Source organism: Zophobas morio, unplaced genomic scaffold, assembly GCF_036711695.1.
Source record: "Zophobas morio isolate AGI-343-1 ecotype UQ-CSIRO unplaced genomic scaffold, CSIRO_AGI_Zmor_V1 ptg000005l, whole genome shotgun sequence".
Lineage (NCBI taxonomy): Eukaryota > Metazoa > Arthropoda > Insecta > Coleoptera > Tenebrionidae > Zophobas > Zophobas morio.
The window spans coordinates 11,706,185-11,728,868 of NW_026972110.1; the positions used below are offsets into that span (position 1 = coordinate 11,706,185).

The window sequence follows — 22,684 nt, forward strand, 5'->3', positions numbered from 1 at the left end:
CTGAAAATTTATTTTAGGTGGCCCATCGTGCAAGTTCGAACCTCTGCGAATCCATGCTGTTAAAGCAGGTACAAATATGTTTTTGCATGGCTACAGATACGTAATTGACAAAAGGGACTATGTTTTGTCCCGAATATACTGGAGATGTCACCAGTACAAAAATGGACGTTGTACTGGACGTCTTATTACTGACTTGGACCACGATTTGATAAGAGTTACGACACCGCATATTCACCCTCCCACGATTTCATAAACCGTACATAAGTCCTCCCTGGTAAGGTCTAGATTGTGCCAAGACGACTGAAGTTTGGTATGAAATAGCTGCATCAAATATTCATATCGTATATTTTACATCATTTTTTTTTGCTACTGATTTTTTACTTCCCGAGCGTAAGTAAAGGAAGGAATCTCCCGGTTCTGTTTGTCTGTCTGTCTGTCTGTCTGCCGTCCAGATTTTTATTAGACAGATTAAAATTTGTCTAAATTGTATAAAATAACATAGTCCTACACATGTAGTTTATGATTCCGTATTGAGTTTTTATCGGAAATGTCCAGATTTTTGGGAAAAAGTCAACATTTTATAACAATATTTTGCAATTTAATTTTCAACCTGCAAAACCGAATGCTTTGAAATCTTGCAGACGTTTTAAAGTTATGATGACGTCAGCTCAAAATTTTGCCGAATAAATCGTATCTAAAATATCCAAAATATGATGAGTCTATACTTGTTATTCCATTCCATTCATAATTTTTGGATTTGCTTATAGGGGGTGTCTCAAAAAAATTAATGACTGATGAGTCAATTTATTTTATTAATTAAATCAAGAATTCCAAAACTGAATACTTTGAAATCCTACAGACGTTTTCAACTTATTGTAAGCATGGTCACTTTTTATTCAAAATGTATTTGTTTATCAATCCCAAAAAACTGATGACATCATCTCAAAATTTTGCCGAATAAATAACATATTCAGTCAACTTCAAATTAGAAGAAAAAGAAAAAATTTTATTAATGTTGAAAAAATTAAATCAACCATTTTTATTTAATTAATAAAATCGCTTGATTTATTCATCAATTTTTTGCCTGCTTTTTCATACTTACGCGAGTGCGATTAACATTCGCATTCCTGAGACTTACCTCCATCCCCACAAAGGAGGCCAGCTAGACGGCGTGATTCACTGGCGGTGAAAATCCGGGATTGCACATAAGCATTCACATGAACAGTGACAATGAGAAAAAACTACATTTAGGTGCGGGTCCATCACTCTTCTTGCGCCACGCGTTCTCGTGCGTTTTATCTCTCTTAAAATTCAATTTTCCCAAATTTTGACGATAATGCAGTGAGTGCTCTAATTATATAAGGAAGCAAAATTTAATTATGCCACACTCTACCAACAAAGAATTTAAATGATGTTAAGTTATACATTAATTCAAGTTATTGATTAAATCAAAGTGAGTTCCGAACAGTTACATCGTGGACCGAATTCACGTAGGTGAAACAAATCACATAATAAATACGGTCAGAATCAAAATAATAATTCAGATTCAAACTGTAAGAAAATAATTAGGTTGTTAAGAAAATAACACATTAATATAAGACAACGTGTATATTATTCTGTCTTCCAAAATAGCTCAATGTTTAATGTTAGTATAACTGACATAAATGAACTATTGGAAACCAGTTACTTAAATAAAAATATCCAGAATTTTAGATACCGTTGTTAAAATAACTTGGCCTGAATAAGGAAATTTTGGCCACATTTTTTATGTGAAAATGTATATTATTTTAGTAAAACAGATTAAAATTATGGACGGTAAAAGGGATTAAAGTGAACTGTGAATTTACAAACAATGAAGTAAAAATTTGAGGGTGACCTTCCAAAATCCCCTCTATTCGTGATGATGATTGCCTATGTCATTGTGTGTTTTTTTTTTTTTTTTTAAATGCGGTTTCACGGCGTTATCTTTTTCCCTAAACGTCAAATTTAATTTTTAAATCGGAACACCACATTGTAAAATTTATTTATATACATACTTAATTTAAAAATGGCGATGTGTAATTCCCTATATACACTACATCCCAAAAAACCGCAACACCCAAAAGGGGTACTTTTAATTAAAGGTTTTGTATGTCATACTGCAATTAAATTCCGCTCCTTTGGCTCTCGACGATTAAAAAAAGTCATAACAATTGAAAGAAATTCAAAAACATGTTTTTAATTTCTCGTAGAGAAATAAGGATTTTACAATTAAGGTCTACCTTTTTTTTTTTCTTAATATACATAATATTCTTTGAACAACACGATACTTAAAAACATGCTTTAACTTCTTGTAAAGAAATAAGTTTGCAGTTAATTTCCGCCCATTTGGTTCACAGCGAATAAAAAAAAATCATCACAATTGAGATAGGGCGGGTGGGCGGGCTCATATTTTGCCTTTTTGTTTTAATATGTGTAGACTTCTTTTCACAACATGAAACTTAAAACATGTTCAAAATGGGAAATTTGTATAGGAAATATCGATTTTGCAATTAGGGTCCGCCCCATAATTTTAAGTTTCTTGTTGTGAAAAGATGGTTATGTATATTAAGAAAAAAAGGAAAAATATAAGCCCTGCCCACCCACCCTGTTTCAATTTTGATGATTTATTTTTATTCGTCGTAAGCCGAGGGGCGGAGCTTAATTATAAAATCCTTGTTTTTCTACTTCGCTTTATAACAAATTATGATCCTAATATGTATTATGGATATAAATTAGTGTGTCAAGGCAGACTAAATTAAGAAAACTTATGATCAGAAAGTTTGTACAATTTTTTTTTTTTTATTCTTTATATTTGTCATCGAAATCATTATTATTATATTATATAAAACATCAACCTCTCCTAATTACTCATTACTAAAATTTTTTGTTTTCTTTGGAATTTATAAAAAAAAATTAAGTGTTGCTTAACATACATACTTACATAAACATATCCAAATTCACTTGTTTTGAAGATCAAATTTTTTATTTTATATTTTATTTGAATCCATTTGGGTTAAGGTATAGGGTTTTCATAAATGTTTATTTGATCCAATCTAGTGACCTGTGAAATGTTGTAGATTTATCACTTTTTAATAATTGTAGGTAGACATTTTTTTTTTAGTTTTAATTAAGATTATTAAGATCTCATCTGTTAGAGTAATTATGACATTTGAACTTTCGTTGCGATGAAGATGATTAGAAATGTAGTCACTATAAATATATGTACACTCCGCAAGAGGTGGAATAAATCAAACCCACTTGGATGTTACAATCATTTATGAAACCCCTGTATAACTAGCACATTTTCAAAGCTGTTATTTCTCCAAATCGCCTTTTGTTATAAATTAAAAGTATAATTCTGATACATTTATATTTAAAATAAATTTTAAATTGAAGCAAATTTTTGTGTTGGCAATTCTGAATTATTGGTATCCGTGCTATATTAGTTCACAGTTTTCAAGTTTGACATGAGCATAAGACGATGGTGGCTGGAACTTTGACAATCAATTATACCATCATAAAATTTTAAATAGGTAGCCAACCTGACAAAAAAATCGGTATTTTGCATATAGTGACGAGACGCAGCCGAATCTCACCTAACGTTTTTCCACAGCTGCTTTTACAAAAAAATAATGAGAAAACTAATTATTTCTGAAATGCTGTCGTTTTATGTGTAAAAGAGTCGCAGTTTTATATATTCAAACTTGAATGTAGACCACGGAACGTGAGCATCACAACAACTGGATTTGTAACATCCATCTGCAAGCACCGACACTGAGGAAAATAAAAAGTGCTACTCAAAATCGCTAACAATTTTAGATTAGTGAGATACTTATTTCTTTGTAATTTTTAAAGAGATGTACATATGTATATATCTACGTAGTCTAAAAATGTAACATAGTAGATTCGTTCTACGTATAAATAAATTCAGTATCACGTGAGACTTGTAAACTGAAACCATTCAAAAACACTAAGTTCCGCCAGATTGAAGTTTTGCGTTCAATTTACAAGTCTTGCAGATGTAAGTTACTTTTCCTGATTGTTGTATTATTTTCCAGTTGAATTCGAATCGACTAGGCTACTGGACCTCAAAACCGAAACAAAGGTCAAAAGTAATTTTTCGGAGGAGTGCCTCAGATGTACCGTGTGCAACAAAATGTTCTCGCATCCGTACAGCCTGCAACACCACAAAGCAGTGCATTCGGGGAACACCAGGTGTCCGATCTGTCATGCAGTGCTGTCGCGAAAATATAACTTGAAAATGCATATGAGAGCTCGTCATAACCTTTAGAACTAGAAATGTGCCGGAAGTGGGTTTAGTAGAGTGAAATATTTGTTTGTGTTGTTACAGCGGAAGGAAAATTTCCCAAGAACCCTTGGCCGATTAGTACTGTAAAGTGTAATATCTGCGACAAGGTCTTCTCCCATCCATATAGTTTGCAGCAACATAAACCGGTCCATGCCGGTAACACACGATGTCCAATCTGCCATGCTGTTCTTTCTAGGAAATATCATCTCAAACTACATATGAAAGCCAGGCATAATCTGACATAGTATAAGAATTGTGAGTTTTTAAGGGTTTGTGAATTGTGGGATTTAAGCTTTATTTTAAGGTGTGTATGTTTATTTAAAATGTTGAGTGTGTCAAATTGATTTCATGGGTGAAATACTTGTAAGGAAAAGAACGTGATTTGATATATTATGAATTTTAATAAGTTGTTAAGTATAAATGTTGATATCGACCACGTTCACTTAGTTCAGTGACTACACTTTATTCTACCACATTTCCTTTGTTGTCAAAAGAGTGGGCAAGAAATAACAAAGATCAATTCATATTCTAATATTTGCGCCACAACCTTACCAACCGCCAAAATTGTTCTATACAATAAAGACACTTTCATTTGAATTAATATACATCATGTAGCCAACAATCTTATGTCTACAAACTGGCCTAGTACATTATTCAATTAATAAAAGTCGTTTGAAATTGTGATCAACAAAGTTGTATGATACTTGTAATGTTTTATTACTTTATAATAAGTTTAAATAATAATAGTACGAATAAAGTACCACTTTTGTCTTGTTTTCCGTAAGTGTGTGTATGGCGATAAGTCATTCCATACATGTTTTCACTCAGTTCTAAGTCTTTTTTTCATAAACTTGTTTTTAATTACAAATTATTTCGTAATCTCATCCTATTAAGTTACCAAAATGTATGTTAGATAAGTACAAATTCCATTGTTAAATTTAAAATTATATTTTTGTAAATAGTTGTTAAAAAATAGGTAACTTCTTTACGGTTGTCAAACTAGGGGTTGTTAACAGAAACCCAGTTATATTGTGTTCTATCAATTTGGTTGTTCCATTTTAATAATTATGAAATTTAGTTTAAGTTTCAAAGACCATGACGCGACGGTAAGTTTTTAGTAATTTAATTTAATAATTTATTAAGTTGGCAGAGCCAACTGAACGTTCGAATACATGGCTATAGTCTCTTTTTTTCCTTTATACAAGAAAATGTTATTTATAATGCGGATTATGCCAACTGATGGCTTTAAATTAGTTCTGGAATCTGTGTATGTACTCAATTAATTACCTTTATTATTTGTTAACACTTTTGTGATAGTTTTGTGTAAATAAAACAGCAGATTTTTTAGCTGAGGGGTAGTGCAATTTATTTCTTCCCTAAATATTTTTTTTGTTGTAAATACAATCTTTCTTAGGTGGTAAAATAAAATGCCCGAAGAAGGTAAGATAAAAACTGTAATAACTTCTTTCACTGTCGCCACCTACTGTTTCAAGATTTACAATAATATGCAAAATGCATGTTAATGTTAAGTGCATTTTTATGCATATTTTAGTATTTTTCCTGGTAATTGGTGAAAAATCGTAATTATAATATAATTTTAATATAGTTGTTTATTGGCTGTATACAGGTAAATAAGTACCAACTTTTTCTAGTAATGCGGACGGGTTTTTCCAAGACTTCATTTATGGGCACCCCTAATTAGGCGTATTACTGAAATTCTTTAAAAGCACTCCGCTAATGCATCGTGCTCTTAAACCCGTCGTGTTTTAAAGGCTTGCTTGTACACCCGTGTTATAATTACTAATCTATTTAATTTATAGGGGTTGTAAGAAATTATAGATATAAAATATTAATGTGTAAAAAAAGTAAAACATATAGTCGTCGGCAAATGGATAAAACCACTTGTTAAAACGTCAGGTTGGTATTATTGCCATGGTAATTTTAAGCCCCTCGGATTGGCAGCGCTTTGACGTTTGTAACCGACAATAACGTCAAACGACTCGTAAACGACTCAAAGAACTTCGAACTAGCGCAGCGTGCTTCAAATTCAAAAAGAGAGCGTTTCAATTTGAAAATAATTATTATGAAGCCAAGAACGCGAACTTTGTTCAAAAAACAAATAAAAGCTGCTATTGTAAAATGTTACGAAGAGTTTCAATGGGCATATCCTTCATCTTCCCAGCGTGAACACGAGTTACGACTAGCGAATATTTTTTCAGTACGAAATCTTGGTAGTAACCAGTAACTATAACATTTCCAACGTTACTTGTCCACCACACAGTTCACGTTGTCCATTTTTCACACCAACCAGTGACTCAGTAACATCCTTTTATCCTATCATTAACCAGCTCATTTTCCTGCAGTGTTCAAGAAGTCAAATAAGAACGCTTTTACTCCAACACAAATCCGGACAACTTCCCGAAGATCCTAGACCTTCCCCACGAAAGAAGTCAAAATGGTTTACGGATTTTGAATTCAAAGAAGACCTAAACTTTCAAATATTTGAAAAAAACTCGTCAGAATGAGTTTTTTACAATTCAGGATTTATTTAATTTTGCCACAGAAAATCTTAATTACAACGCAAGTATCCGGACTCTACGAAGGGTTATTAAATCCATGGGTTACAATTTAAAAAAAGTTGAAAACAGGAAAATTATAATTGAGTCGCCCCGCTTACAGGGATTAAAAATTAAATTTTTAAGGCGTTACATACAGTTAATGGAAGAAGATGTGACATTTGTTTATTTAGACGAGACGTGGTCAGCATGGTGTACCAGTAAGAAGATGGGTGCATGAGAGTGATCAGAGAGGCATGCCTGCGAAAATAGTAATGAATGAGGGTAGGAGGTTTACCATACTTCATGCAGGGGGTAAATTTGGTTTGAAGTGTGAATGGATGAATGCAGAGAATGATATAGAAACAATTATTGTAGAGGTAATAGGTGATTAATTTACCTTGCTAAGTAAATAAATGTCACACCTTTTAACAGTTATTGTATTAATGAGTTAGTTAGTTGTTCCTGTTTTATTCCATTGTTAAAGTTTTTGACAATACACTGATTTGTAACAGTTGAGACTACTGTTTACGTTCCTATAAATTATGTTCATTGAGAATTGTCTTTCTATCACATTTAGAACATTTCATTTTATTTAATTCCCTCCTGTTATTCAACCTTGGTGAATTGATCTGCTTCTTTACATCACTTCCTTTTGCTTCACGCTTTATCTCTTTAAATACTTCATGTAGTTTCTTATAAATTATAACCTACAATTTTCTCATATTTATTTGTATACAGTGGGCTCAAAATACTCAACAGTTCTGGTAATATTTCATTAAAATGTGTAAATCTTCTAATGACGCATTATTAGTACAAGCACCAGAGTTCTGTGATTCAGAAGAACCAAGCCATAAGTCAGTATCGTCCATGGCAGCACAAATAAGACTGATGGAAATATTAATACAAATTACAAACTGCCACTCATGTGGTGATTCTTCGTGCACCATCCTTGTACATAGATAGGTAAAAATACAAATAAAAGTTCCAATTTTCACTATACCTTTGGGTCGCACTTGCCCATTTTATTGATGTCCACCTTTTGTTAACGAGATGGTAAACTGTTAACTGCTTATACCATCAATTGTGGCAGTGCAGATTTATACTGCACTTTCGATTCCACAGTTTGATAATGGCGGTGTATGTGCACTGAAAATGCGTACCCTAAGCTCTAACCCACATAAAAGAGCCCCTTAATTAATAAGCCGTCGCCTTGTAAGCACAGAACCTTGTAAGACGGCGATCAAACAAATGTCAAAAAAAAGTAACTAATGTCATTAATCGTCGGCCATTTTCTCTCTAAAAAGGTACGGAAAGCCGTTTACACCAGCGAAATTTTGAAAACTTACACTAGGGAGTGGTTAAATCGAAATGCCGACGACTGTATATGCGCATATTTTAATACACGTTTTTTTCTGCATACAATTCCGAGCTTTATTAATTATTCACAACTTTCTGATTTGTTGGTCAATAACAGTTTTATATTTCAAAACGAATTCAAAAATTACAAATGTCAGCGTATACGATTGAACGAAGTATGTGCAACTCAAGTATATTTTATCGTTCACACCTCGTACATCTACGCCTCTGCTCAATGAAATGGTGTCACATAAAGCTGTGCGAATTATGTGGTGTACAGAAATATTTAATTTGCCTGTAAATAGTTACAGACTATGTCTACAACACTAAACTTTTTTATATCATGGAGAAAAAACTGAGAAAATTATGTCGAGTATGTATCAAAGAAGTGAGTGAAAATATAAATTTGTTTGATACAAAAATACACAACAGCGACACTTTCATTGTAGACTTTTTACGTCAAATTACGAATTTGGAGGTTATGTCGACGTAAACACTAGTTTTCTTAAATTAAAAACTATAATTCTTGCAGATAATTGAAACGGATGGATTAACTGATTCTTTATGTACAGATTGTTTCCAAAAGTTGTGTACAGCACACGATTTAATTCAAACCTGTGTCACTTCTGATACAATACTACGAAATGTTGCCAAAGATGAATGTGAAGAAAGCGTAATCCTAGAAACAAACTGTGATTCAAATGAAGGTGACCATGTGGATTCTTTAAAATGTGAAGAGAATGCTGATGAGCATGATGAACAAAGCATTAGTACATCGAAATGTGTGAAGTACACATGTAGCATATGTCATGTGTCGTTCAATAACAAAGCAAAATTTACAAAACACAGGAAAATTCACAATGACAATAACCCTTTCAAGTGTCATGAGTGTTCACAGACTTTTCCAAAGAAGTTACATTTAAATGTGCATCTCAGATCGCATATTAAAAATGAAGACAAGAAGTTCAGCTGTGGAAGTTGCAATAAACAATTCATGTATGAGTATTTATTGAAGCAGCATGAGTACAAACACACAGACGAAAAGCCTTATCCTTGTAAATTTTGTACTAAAGGTAAGTAACTACAAAAAATATGTAGTGCGTTCTTTGTAACTTGTGTTGGCAATTCTGAATTATTGGTAGCAATGTCAGTTGACAGCTGTCAATTTTGAAATGAACGCGTCTAACAAATGTCAGATTTGTCATCGTAAAATTTTAGTCATATTGCCAACCTAACCAAAAAATAAATAATAAAAGTTTAACATTTTGTTATAGGGTGCCTTACTGCTGAAAGTCTGAGACGTCATATGAAAATTCATGATAAGAATTACGTAAAAAAGAAGCACGCCTGTCAGATTTGCTTTAAAGAGTTTGCTTATCCCAGTTTTTTGGCAGAGCACATGAAAAATCACACTGGAGAGAAACCACACTTGTGTTCAATATGCGGAAAAGGTTTTCGTCAAAGTGGTGCGTTACACTATCACCAAAGAGTACATACAGGTTATAAACCTTTTATATGTAAAGTTTGTAACGGAAGTTTTATGTCTCAGAGTGTTTTAAAGGTGCATATGAGAAAACACACAAATGAAAGACCCTATGTTTGCCACATTTGTGGAGTTGCGTTTAGACAATCAACAGATTTGAAGAGTCATCAGAGGACACATACTGGTGATAAACCCGTTCTATGTACAATATGTGGCAAACGCATGTCTACTACAGGTATGTCATTTTTTGAAGTTGAGTGTGATTAATTTGAACCTTTAATTCTTTTAGGTCAACTGACTATTCATATTAGATCTCACACTGGAGAAAAACCATTCGTTTGTTCACGCTGCTCCAAAGCCTTCACTACTAAAACTATGTTGGTAAAACACGAACGAATACATACTGGCGAGCGCCCTTATGTCTGTGACATTTGTGGAAAGACCTTTAATCAGAGCAGTACTTTAAGAACGCATCGAAATACTCATCAGACGAATCGAAAAAGAAGAAAAGTTGAAAAACACAAAGAACCTCTAAGTACAAACGAAATAATTATAGAAAAAGCGTACGATACTGAGAATTGCGTTTTGTATAAAAATGAGATTGTGAATTTGGGGACCGAAATCGTCGCTCAAGAGTTTATGGGTAACAGTGTTCAAGACATTGAAGTAAAGAGCACTGACGGAAAAACACAGTTTACAGTGATTTTGCCGGCTCCTACACCTCTTCTTCACAATCTTTAATATACTTTGAAGGTATTACAGTAATAAAATACCCATGTAAGTTATTATTTTAATAAAAAAAGCCTTTTAAAAAGGTCAGAACAACCATATCCTTCGTTTACTTTAATAATCTGACGTGCGTAAACTAAGTTGACATCAGCAAACATTATTTATTGTAAAAAATTATGTTAGCAACAACACGTTCCTTGTGTAGTTTGATAGCGACGGTCAATTAATTATCAAATAGCCGCAATTACAACATCAATTTAAAAATAAATTTCATGGCCTACTAGACAACTTTTTTTCTATCATGTTACTCGCAAGCTAGTAGTCATAACTGATAATTGTTATGCATTATTAACTTCATGGACGAATAAATATACTTATATTTCTACCTCCATGTTTCATGATTGATCCAAGCCGTGAAAGATCGTAACCTTTCAATTCAACTGTGGGAATTTACCAACAATTATGAGTGAGAATTGTGTGATCTATATAACAGTTAGCCCTTCTGAATTGTAATTGATTTTTTATTCCAAGTTATAGAATTGGTATCAGAATTCGCAGGTTTTGTAACGAATTTCAAAGAACACTTGAATTCTTAATTCCTTTGTAATATTTCAGCAAGTACGCCACTGTTTTGACAGTTCTTCGATGGTCACGTGACCCTTTTGGACTATGCCGTGTAAACAATCAAACGAAAACAAGTGTCTATTAAAAAAGGCTTAACAAGTACATCGATACCACAAATGTCGAAAATCAAAATGAGAATGCGGAAAATTAACTTGAATAAAGTTTGTAGAACATGTTTGAGTGAACGTGGTCATTTAAGAGAAATATTTTCGACGAAGTTACCAAGAATGATGGAAAACTGTGCAGCTGTACAGGTAAATAACCACTATCAACAAATCATTTTTCGCTTCTAACATTCAAAACTTTAGGTTTCTGAAAAGGATGACCTTTCTCCCTACGTTTGTATCACTTGCTTTCATTTAATCGCAAAATTTTACACGTTTAAGAAAAAAATGGAGAGAAGTGATCGCATCTTAAGAGCCTATGTTCAACAAAGTGAAATTAAACAGAAGGATATTTTAGATATAGCAATTAGTGAAGCACAAATTGAGCAATCGAATAATGATGAACTGGAAAGTAATGTAAGTGAAGAAGATATACCTCTGAGTAAGAGGCAAGTTAAACAAAGTCCACGTTTAATGAGAAAAAGCAAAGTTAAAGCAAACAAAATAATCGACGATATTCTTAAAGACGATAAAGACAATAACTCTGAAGCCAGTGAAATTTCATTAGACGCAGTTAAAATCGAAATCCCTGAGGAATGCAGTTTTGATTCTCGTAACACCCAAAATTTCACTGATGGCCCCCCACCATTGGTACCTCTTGAGCCTACAAAAAAAAGTGACAATAATGGAAGCACAATTGTAAGAGATTTACCAGAAGAACCGCCTCCGTTAGTACCCATAAAACCGCTAATCATACCGGATAAAGCATTAACGAACGTGATAGAAAATCCAATAGAAATTAATCTGTGCTGCCCTACATGTAATCAAGAATTTAACTCATTGTCATCTTTAAAAGACCACAAGTTGAATAATTGTAAAGAGAATGCGTTGAAATGCAACATTTGCCGTAAAGAATTCAAAGAAAGGAAACGTCTGATTGGCCATTTAAAAGGTCACATGGTTGTGAAGGATTATGGTTGTAAAATTTGTGGGAAGCGCTATCCAAATCCAAGTACTTTCAGGGTGCACATGCGCACTCATACAGGAGAAAGACCCTTCAAATGTCAAATATGTAATAAAGGTTTTATTCGATGGGCAGGAGTGGTAGGACACATGAGAACACACCAATCTCACAAACCTTATAAATGTGACACCTGTGGAAAAGGTTTTAAAATATCTTCCAATTTAGAGCGGCACAAAGTCTTGCATTCTGAAAGCTTGCCATACTGTTGTAATTATTGTGGTAAAACGTTTAGCCAGTCAGATAATTTACAGCTGCATATACGTACTTACCACACAAATGAGCGACCATATCTTTGTAATGAATGTGGGAAAGGTTTTGTAAGTTCCACCAGACTAAACAGACATATGTGGGTCCATACTGGTTATAAACCATATCGTTGCAAAACGTGTCCAAAGGCCTACTCTAATTCCAATGATTTAAAGTATCATGAGAGGAATCATATGGGAAACGCTACTGATGATGATAAACCATACATGTGCAAAGTTTGTGAAATGAGGTTTTATCATCCATGTAGACTAAGTAAGCATATGAAAACTCATGAGAGGCCCTATTCTTGCTCTGTTTGTTTTAAGAGTTTTAGTACTGATACTTTATTAAATAAACATTTGACAGGAAAGAAAAGTACCCACTATGTGCAAGTTGAAGAAGTGCAGTCAGACAATGGTGTTAATCAAATATTCTTGGAATATTAAGTTGTTTATTGTGACGTTTGTGTAGGTTAGATTGTATATAAGAAAGAATGCACACATCTTGTAGTGAAGAATGGGAGTTGGTAATAGATAAAGTTTCTATGTTTATACACAACTTACTGTTAATGAATTGTAATAATAACGTGCCATCATTAAATACCTGGTGTTAATGGTAAATGTGGTGAAAATTATGTAGTTTAATTCTGTGCTGTGTACAGAGTTATTAGTTATAAAATATAAATAAATTTTAGCGCTTAGTTCCACATTTCTGTTTTATGAATCTTATGTTAAACACCGCAATTTCAGTGTGGTTATAGCTAGATCACGTTTGGAAAATGTTTAAATAAGACTAGTCATCAGTATTAACTGACCATGCAGGTATAAACTCAAACGCTTAAAATTACATTTTTTTTCAACTATTGACATTGCAACTCAAATTACTTAAATGTGAAGCTTTGAATCAAATTTTTGTGTCTTAAATTTTAGTTGTCAAATGCTGGAGGGATAATTTCATGTTTTCTCGATGTTTTATAACCTGTCGAGTGTGAATAAGTATGTCTCCGTTTCCATCTGTCTGTCCCCTGTTGGTGATTTTACTGGACTGATTTTTGTAAAATTTTATATTATTTTAGAAATATCGTTTAGATGGTAAAACCAGTGAAGAGTAAAACGTTAATCAAAATTTGTATGATCACCCCCACCAATAATTTGATGACGTCATCTAAAAATGTTCCAGAGTAAATCGCATTTATTATTGATAAATGAGTATATACCTGTGGTTTATTAATTCGCCTTTATTTTTTACCTTGAATACCAACATTTTACATTTTAGCTTAGGAATTGCAAAACCGAATATGTGCAAACATTTTAAGTTTCAAATCAAAATTTATCTGTTTACCTCGCCCCTCTATCTCTCTCTCTCAAAACTTGTTGTCATTAAAAAAAAAATGCTGGTTAATCCTATCTAAGTAAAAGGTGTAAAGCGTATGTGGTCGTTATGAAATTTTAATATAAAAAAAATGCAAAATTTTGTAATTTAGGTAATTAATATTATTTTATTATTGTATTTTAGAATTTTTATAACTCAGTGGTTATTAAATTCGAAAGCAATTCTGTTACTGTGGAAGGAAAAGCTCTAGTTGACAATTTCGATGTATGTGTTCTTTTTAAAACTACTAAGAAGTTGAAATGGCTGATAACTGATAATAAATATTTCACCTGAAGTGTTGTTTTTATCTGATGTTTACTAGAAATATTGAAAAATAAATTCATTCATTCAGTTCTAAGAGATGTTTTTAAAAACTCTACTACAATCTGCTACAATAATGTTTTGACTTATGATAACCCAACATCCCGCCATAATGAAACGTGCACAAACCGATAAAACCTGCGAAAAATTCGAAATTTGGCCTTGGATCCCAAGATTGGAGAAGTGTCTCCAAATAAAAGTAGTTGAATTGTATTAGAACCAAGAACATTTAAAAACCTGAAGGTAAACATTTCAAATTAGAAAAACGCTAATTAACTGGTTTTACACTAATTACACTCGTTGAGAGGATAATGGCGTCGAATACGTTTCATTTTATTTCCCGAGCGTAAGCTAAGCTATTTGAATATGATTATTATATAAATAGTAATCGAGTCCATAGAACGAATAGCCACTTTTATATTTTCTCGACGTTTCATAACTCCTAAAAATCTAGTCTCCCGTTTCCGTCTGTCTGTTTGGTGGAAATATCATGTACAATTACATAGTTTAGATGTTTAAAGGCTAACCAAAATTTTGCTAACCATCCCCACCAACAATTTGATGACGTCATTTCAATGAACCATATTTTAAGATGATTTGAATATTATACAAAAATATACTCCTACGCTTGTAGTGTACGAATCTGCTTTCAATTTTTTCGTTCAACGTTCAAATTTTCGCAAAAACATCTGCAAGGTATAATAATTTTACCAACACAGGGAAAGAGTCTCCGGACAATAGGCGTTGTGGGTTTCATGCCGAACTTGGCCCTTTACTTTTTTTTTTCTTTCACTGGTAATACACTGTGACTACTTTTCTTTTGTGCTGTGACTAGTGTAGGTAAGCAAAGAAAAATGTTGCTTCTCCGGTGGAAATCGAACCACACGTTTACCGCTTGCCGGGCGGGTGCCCTTACCACTAGACTACGGATGAGCTTATTTTCTCCACTTACCAACGTGTTATTGTGCCGCCACAACTAGTATTATCCATGTTGATGACGTCATCACAAATCTTTTATTGGTCAAATTAAGAACGAGTCACCCCATTTTTTCGAATGTGAAGAATACGCACGTCTTTATATAATAATGATAAAATAAGAGTTATAATATTCATAACATTTTGTTCGATTGTGGTTTAATTAATAATTTTAGTCCTCTGCTTTGAGACAAACTCGTTCAAATTAAACTAGGTAATTCTACGTGACATTGTTTCGATGTATAATCATAAATAAACACTTGAGAGATTGCCATTACCTAGTGCTGAAGGACAAGGGGGGTTATTTATGCCTCTGATTTTTACTTTACAGTGGTTATTACAAAACGAAAATTATAAAATCAAATTTTACAATGTTTTTAAAGAGCTGGATTTGTCGGATTATACTTATAAACTGGTCAAATTAAGAACCTCGTTTTTTAGAAAATGTGAGAATACCCACGTCTTTATTTAATTATGGACAAATAAGAATAATAATAATCATATTCAAAACATGTTGTTCCATTGTGGCTTAATTAATAATTTCAGTCTTCTATTTTGAGGAGGCAACTCATTCAAATTAAACAAATTTCTAAGTGACATTCTTTCGATGTATAATCATAAAAAATCTAAGTTAGGCATGTACACTGATAATAATACACCCTTTTCCATTGGTTATTTGCTCTGAAATATTTTTCAAACCTCCTTGGAATTTGTCATTTCCACCAGTGGTTTTTACTATATGTATAAAGGTTATCAGAAAACATTTTTTTTAAATAATTTTTCAAAGAAGCGGAATTCTTTGGACTGTACTTCAAGGGCGAGGGAAGTTCTGTCGATGTAACTTTGGGCCAATTTTTTATTTAAACAATTGCCCTTATGTAAAGTTATAAACAAAAATTGAGACGTACCAATTTTATTTGACTCGTGTTAACCCCCATAATAGCAAAACAGGAAGTGACGTGCGAAAAACAGGAAGTGAGTGTCTTACAGAACTCTCTAGAATAACCAACCTAAGGGGATTTTTTTGTTATTATTATAAAACGTTACTGAGATTTTTTTTTTTTATTTTTCAAATCGGGACACCACAGGGTCTTATAGAAAAAGAGGGATACTACGGTGCATGAGGAGGGGTTAAAAAGGGACCCTTCCTTAGGAAGAAAAGACGCGAAGTTCGAAAGTGACTCGGACGTGCCCTTCTGGCGGCCCAGCAGGGCCAAGTCGCCATCGTTCCTCATCTCCAAAAACCCCCTAGGGCTATATTCAGAGATATATTACATTTCAAACACCTTAAAAATATGAAAGAAAAGACAATCGCGAATTGACAGACATACACATATGAAAAACGAACAAACACAAAATCCTATACATGTGTTTGGAATCAATGCAAATATTTGAATATCACAAATTTAATAAAAACAAAGCTAAATCTGAATTAAAGTAACTGGATGCAAATACACAAGTTATTACGGGCGTGTGGCGTCAGATTTTAAAGTTACGCAGATAACAGGAGCACAACAAAAGTACCCCTGAGGAGTTCTAGCACAGGCGGAGTTTGGGGCTACCGGTCAGGGTTGTTCTCCCCCCTCGACGGTGATTCTATCTATCACAAAGCCTACCCAAACAGCACGTTACACGTCTCTAGGACGAACATGCCGTTCGAAACTAGGCTCAATCTCTTATAACTCTGATATTAACAACAACTGAATAAGTGTTAAAGTTTCAACGAGCAATAAACAACCTTTAAATTCGCCATACAATCTTGTGAAATTTTAAACAACAAATAATTCTTATATGAGATTAAAATTGGACATCAGATAATTTATACGGTGGAAACATTCATCAACAAAATATTTATAAAACAAAACTTAGCAAAGATTTATGAAACAAAAGACCTGGTGTGAAATAAACTTGTGTAAATAAAAATATTATGTGCGGTTAAAATTGCAGTGAATGAGATTTACGTTCAATTAATATTATACAATAAAGGAAAAACTGAGGTTAAAACTGTGAGATTAGAGAGATATTGTATGAGGTGAAAAATTGCAAAGTTAACAAGAATTAGCCCCGCGATTTGGGGAAAACTGGGTCGTTATAGAAATTACGATTGATTGTAGTTAAACGAAGGCTTCCTCCCTTTTATTAACTACCAAACCAACTAATTTAAACTAGCTCTTACCACGTGTTTACATTCACAAAAACACATTCAGACTGACTCTACGCTATGCCGCCCTCTGTCTCTATCAACCCTCTAATTAAAATCCCCTAGCGCTACGTGCATATTTGGTTGCCCATGATTGAATTTTTTTCTCTTTCAAATTTAGATTATTCAAATGTGATTTCGCGCCGCCGTTAATTAATTTCAGCGCGAAAATTTTGATTTAAATTCGGTCACCACAACATATAGTTACATATTTTGTTAAATTCATTTTAAAATTCAAGATTATGTTCTAAAAAAATACGCATTTTCAAATACAAAATGTCTGCATCGCAATACCTCTGTGAATGGTTTATAGGTTGTGTTTATAGTGCGATACATACCACTTTTAACAATTTTTGTGACTTATTCACGGTTATTGTATTGTATTTGAAGGTAAAAATAAAATTGTATTATTTCTAACAAGCTGCAAAATTTTTTAATTAAAAAAAGCATTTTTCCAACGAGTGCTGAATGTAGGAATATTTTCTAGAAACTCCGTACTTTTTAAGATAATTTGAGATAAAATATTTTTAAATCCTGCAAAATAAGGCAATCAGAATTTAATTCAAAATTGAAAAAATCAATATTCCATATTAAATTAAGTACTTAACATACAGGTTTTATGAATTTCAGTAGTTTATTTTATAAAGCGAATGTAATAATTCTTATTATGGGTGAAACGTCGTATATAAAAATACATACTATGCTATTAAAAATTAAATGAGTTAGAGTTGACCAGGAGATCAGTTGTATAGGTGGTGGTACTACAGTACAAATGACATTATATCATCTGCTCTGGTAAAAAAAAATCGAAAAATCCGAAACAATGTTAAAAAGAATGCTTAACAGATAATGCTAACAAGTAATTTATTTTATTTTCGAACGCACGGTATTTATCTATGTTTTAAGAACTTAACGGAAATATGTTTGTAGTCAAGTGAAAATGTTAAAATTTGATTATCAGTCCAACTGTATTATAATTTATACAATAACTAGCGGAACCCGGCAGACGTTGTCCTGCTTGTGTATATATTTACTTTGTATATATGTGGATATAAATGTATGGTCTGGAGCGCAGAATGCGTTGTAGAAAACTGAATAATAAGATAACTCATATTGATGCTATTCCATTTATTTTCATTAGTATACACAATGTACACATTTTTGTATTAGTAATTCACGTGAATGAACAAAATTTTTGACTATTGTATGCGCTATATATGCTAGTCCAAAAGGTATAAGGTTATATGACCATTATAAAAGTAGTTGACCGCAAATAAGTACCCCCTTTGTGTGGTTCGCACTAAGCTTACCCGGTTGGCAATAAATCGTCTTCTCAACATTTCTTGCTCATATTTAACAGGGCCGGCTTTCAAAGCGAGTGGTGATTTCGGAACCCTCAGCGGCTGCAGGTAGTAAAGAAATAATGGAGTGGTGGATTTACATATTTAGTGAAAGCCGTCCCTGAACGAAACCACAACAGCCGGTCGAGCTCCATTGGACACGTTATTTACGATCCTAAAACCTTTTCTATTGTAAACAACTTAACTTCGACACAATGGGATAATTTTATGATGGCCATATAACCTTATAGCTTTTGGTCCACTATAACTGAAACAACTTGAACACATTTTAATCAATACTAACATCTATCGTAACGCTAGTGGGTAAACAATATTTTTGGTTTTTCGATTTGGTGTATAGACGTACAGAGTTTTTGGAATTCCTACTCTGGAGCAAGCAACATACAGTTGACCATGCGAAAAACATGGATTTCCTAAATTTAATCCGGCAACGCGCAGAGACTGCCCTTGGGCTTTGTTGATTGCCATCGCGAAAGCAAGACGCACAGGAAACTGTAGTCGTTTGAATGTAAAGGGCAAATCAGTAGGAACCATTGGAATGCGCGGAATCAGTTTGATTTTTTGGATGGCATTTTCAATAATCTCTAGTAATTCACTCTTTGTTATTACTGAGGATTGTAGACAGTGAACATCACTAATGATTTTATTTTGCGGTCAATACGATTTTTGTTGTAATACCAACGAAAACAATGCTGTCATTGGTGCCGCCATATATCTAATACTTGCTAACTCTTCAGAAGTAACATAGAAACGGTGTTCACGGACAAAGGGAGACGGAAGATATTGTTTTCTGTCTAGAAAAGTACCGAGGGTCTGTGCGCACGTACAGAAAATAGAAGCGAACGTATGAAATGTCAAAACACATCTAGTCACGTTATCGACTAAAAATCAAGCAAGTACGAGTATATGAGCAGTACTGTTTGGTACTATAGAGAGACCACGGCTGTAGAATAGATAGGTTGAGTATCTTTCATTCATTCACGTTCCGGTAGGTGGAATAATTTCTTTCCGTACCAGTTGGCCATGACGCGCGTTGTCAAATGGGTCCCTCTTACGGTATTTAGAGGCATTAACTTTTGCCACATCAAAAGGACACGATTATACCGACATAAATGACAACTTTGACATTTAATAATATTTTTTATGTTAAACGTTCAATATTTTGGAAGCGTCTTCGATCATTGTTTACACAAGCCACTATGCGATTTCTCTGAAACCGTTTTTACAAAACTCTCGTATGACACCCCTGCCCTGATCACGTTCCTACTCTTCAAATGTTGTGAGAAATGTTTGTAGATTTGAAAGTTAGGAACGTGATCAGGGGTGTTGTATGAGGTTTTTGAAAAAACGTATTCGGCAAAATCGCAGTAGCTAATGTAATCAGTTACCGAAAAGTTCTTAAATAGTACTTGTTTTTCGAAAGAATCTGTGTTTACCTGGTCACCGCACATGCTTGTTTAAATGAATGTTTACATCACGTTTATATGAAACAATAGTGCTTGAAATATCAAACAAATCTGCGGTTTCCGAGGTTTGTTATGTAAATGTACGTTCCTCTCTGAATTGGCGATCTCGTTAAACTAATTTAAACAGTAATTTCTATCAATAAGTTCATAATACATCAACTAGAAGTAGAATGACAGTTTTGGCAGCCTGTCAGTTGTCAATTTGGCACTGCAGTAGTGAAAAATTTCATTCATAAAGATGTTAGTGCGTAATAGTATTTCACAGATGGCGATACGGTCGTAATCGCGCCTAAGCCTCCTAGGACCACCATATTCTATTCCACCAAATTTCCCTTAGTGTACCAACCTTATATTCTACAGCCGTGAGAGAGACAAAGAGGTCCGATATATTGCTTTGCCGTTGTGTTTTCGGACTCTTTTGAGGCCTGATAGCAATATAGTAGTATTCGATATATGGGTGCCGCTGATTCTCTAAGTTCATAATACTTTAACAGAGAGGCTGATGTGCTGCAGTGCCATCTAGTGGCAAGTTACAGCAAAATCGATAACGCGAAAATATTCTCCATGGTCAAATACCAACGTATATCAATTTTCATGAGGATCGGTTGATTGGTACAGAAGTTGATGTGTTGCAGCGCCATCTAGTGGCAAGTTACAGCAAAATCGATAACGCGAAAATATTCTCCATGGTCAAATACCAACGTATATCAATTTTCATGAGGATCGGTTGATTGGTACAGAAGTTGATGTGTTGCAGCGCCATCTAGTGGCGACTTACAGCAAAATGGATAGGGCGAAAATATTCTCCATAGTCAAATGCCAACGTGTACCAATTTTTATGAGAATCGGTTGAACGGTGTAGAAGTTGATGTGCTGTAGCGCCATCTAGTGGCTAGTTACAGCAAAGCGGATACCACAAAAACCTTCTCCATGAAAAACCACTTACATGTGCCAAATTTCATGGTGATCGGTCAAACGATTTCGGAGTCTATCGATCACAGATATATATATATATACCAACATCCATTTTTATATACAGGGTGTCTCAGAAATAAGTACATTAATTTTAACCAGTAACAGAACTCGTGAAACGGAACAACTTTTTTATCTAGCATTTTTTCGAAAACTCAAGTCGAATTTCGAATTTTCCCACCCATATATTGACGAGCCGTCTATGTTCACCTTAAATAATAACTTAAATAATAGCAACACTACAACAATGAAGAAGGTACCGTAGCAACCGTTTTGACACTGACAGTCATTTTTATGTCAATGTTTTTATTAAACGTTGTCTCTTTAAAGTTTGTTTGGCACAGATTTCTAATTTATAGTCGAAATGTGTTGAAATGGCTTTGTTTTCAAATCTCGAATGCACCGATATCGTTTTAACGTACGGTGAAGCTCGGGGAAGCGGCACTTGCGCCCAAGGAATTTTTTCAGAAAACCTTCCAAATCGTCTGCCAAATGTGCGCAGTTTTAAGAACGTTGCAGCATTTTCGAGAGTACGGATTTTTTAAACCTGCACCTCAGTATCGGGGTAAGTTACGTAGTAATAGAATTGCTAATATTGAAGAGGCTGTTTTGAAGAGTGTCGAAGCTCGACCGGGCACTAGCACGTATCACTGTCTAGTGTGATCTATCGGAGAGTAGTATTTGGAGGATACTCAGAGAACAAATGTACCCCTTTCAGGACCAGAAAGTTCAGTTATTGAAACTAACAGACTTACCACGTACGCAAAACTTTTGTGAGTGGGTTAATAGAAAAATAAACGAACAAGCAAATTTTGTATCTCTTATACCATCAACTGATGAGGTCGGTTACACGAGGGAAGGTGTTCAACACCCATGTTTGGGCCGATGAAATTCCGTACGCCATTAGGGAGCAGGATTTTCAATTTCTCTCTAAATGTTTGTCACATTGACAAGATTAGGAAAATACGTATCCTAGTAACTGTTTTTGACCATAAATTATTAATTATAATAATTATTAGTGTCCATGGGTGACTGAGGATCCATGGGCGGGTAACCTTAATTGGGGTATAACTTTAACAATTTTTAACTTGATAATTAAAAAGTTCTTGACAAAACTCTACTAAGAAAAGTTGTTGAGTTCAAAGCGCTCTATAACTGATTAAAATTAATGTACTTATTTCTGAGACACCCTGTATATAGATTATGTTATTGAATGATAAATTTTGCTGAGGACTATTTTTTTTTTATTTTGGATACTACATACCTGTGCTACATACGTATGGAATCATATTTATAGTACAAATGTAGGTGTAGCAACGAAAAAGTAGTTTTGTAACTGTCAGATATTTTGAAGCTACTTAAAGGTCTTAAAAAAACAAAGGCGAAAAGTGAGACTGTAGTATGGAACCGTAATACATACCTTTACATTGCGGCAACGAGAATTGGTGCTTTTTTTTTGTTCACTCCTTTCATTTTTGAAAAAAACTTATGTAGGGTTTAAATCTCTGCCGTTATTATCATTATGAAATTATTAAATTTAATATTTCGCGCGTTTTGGACATTT

The 22,684-nt window shown here is 33.7% G+C and overlaps 2 protein-coding genes and 1 long non-coding RNA gene across 4 annotated transcripts; 2 read left to right on the plus strand and 1 right to left on the minus strand.

Annotated features, from left to right (window-relative positions):
* Positions 1–6,852: 6,852 nt before the first annotated feature.
* LOC135122724 (uncharacterized) lies at positions 6,853–8,309 on the minus strand. 2 transcript variants are annotated; one of them, XR_010279443.1, is made up of 3 exons: positions 7,889–8,292; positions 7,646–7,836; positions 6,853–7,595 (listed from the first exon to the last, which is right to left on the minus strand). It is a non-coding gene; the product is annotated as an uncharacterized LOC135122724 (long non-coding RNA). The 2 variants fall into 2 exon arrangements; XR_010279442.1 differs by having other exon boundaries at positions 7,646–8,309.
* Positions 8,310–8,464: 155 nt separating this feature from the next.
* On the plus strand, positions 8,465–10,555 carry LOC135122723 (zinc finger protein OZF-like). The gene is made up of 4 exons (XM_064047109.1): positions 8,465–8,722; positions 8,777–9,317; positions 9,519–9,962; positions 10,017–10,555. The coding sequence occupies exons 1-4, from the start codon at positions 8,588–8,590 to the stop codon at positions 10,466–10,468; spliced, it is 1,572 nt and encodes a 523-aa protein (XP_063903179.1). The 5' UTR covers positions 8,465–8,587; the 3' UTR covers positions 10,469–10,555.
* Positions 10,556–11,119: 564 nt separating this feature from the next.
* LOC135122725 (zinc finger protein 436-like) lies at positions 11,120–14,086 on the plus strand. The gene is made up of 2 exons (XM_064047111.1): positions 11,120–11,334; positions 11,389–14,086. The coding sequence occupies exons 1-2, from the start codon at positions 11,197–11,199 to the stop codon at positions 12,898–12,900; spliced, it is 1,650 nt and encodes a 549-aa protein (XP_063903181.1). The 5' UTR covers positions 11,120–11,196; the 3' UTR covers positions 12,901–14,086.
* The last annotated feature ends 8,598 nt before the right edge of the window (positions 14,087–22,684 follow it).

Bases quoted from the DNA above. Each gene is read 5' to 3' on its own strand.
- LOC135122723 (XM_064047109.1), top strand. From the start codon at position 8,588: ATGGAGAAAAAACTGAGAAAATTATGTCGAGTATGTATCAAAGAAGTG. The intron at 8,723-8,776 runs GTTATGTCGACG...TAATTCTTGCAG, and splicing joins GTCAAATTACGAATTTGGAG to ATAATTGAAACGGATGGATT. The intron at 9,318-9,518 runs GTAAGTAACTAC...ATTTTGTTATAG, and splicing joins TTGTAAATTTTGTACTAAAG to GGTGCCTTACTGCTGAAAGT.
- LOC135122725 (XM_064047111.1), top strand. From the start codon at position 11,197: ATGTCGAAAATCAAAATGAGAATGCGGAAAATTAACTTGAATAAAGTT. The intron at 11,335-11,388 runs GTAAATAACCAC...TCAAAACTTTAG, and splicing joins AAAACTGTGCAGCTGTACAG to GTTTCTGAAAAGGATGACCT.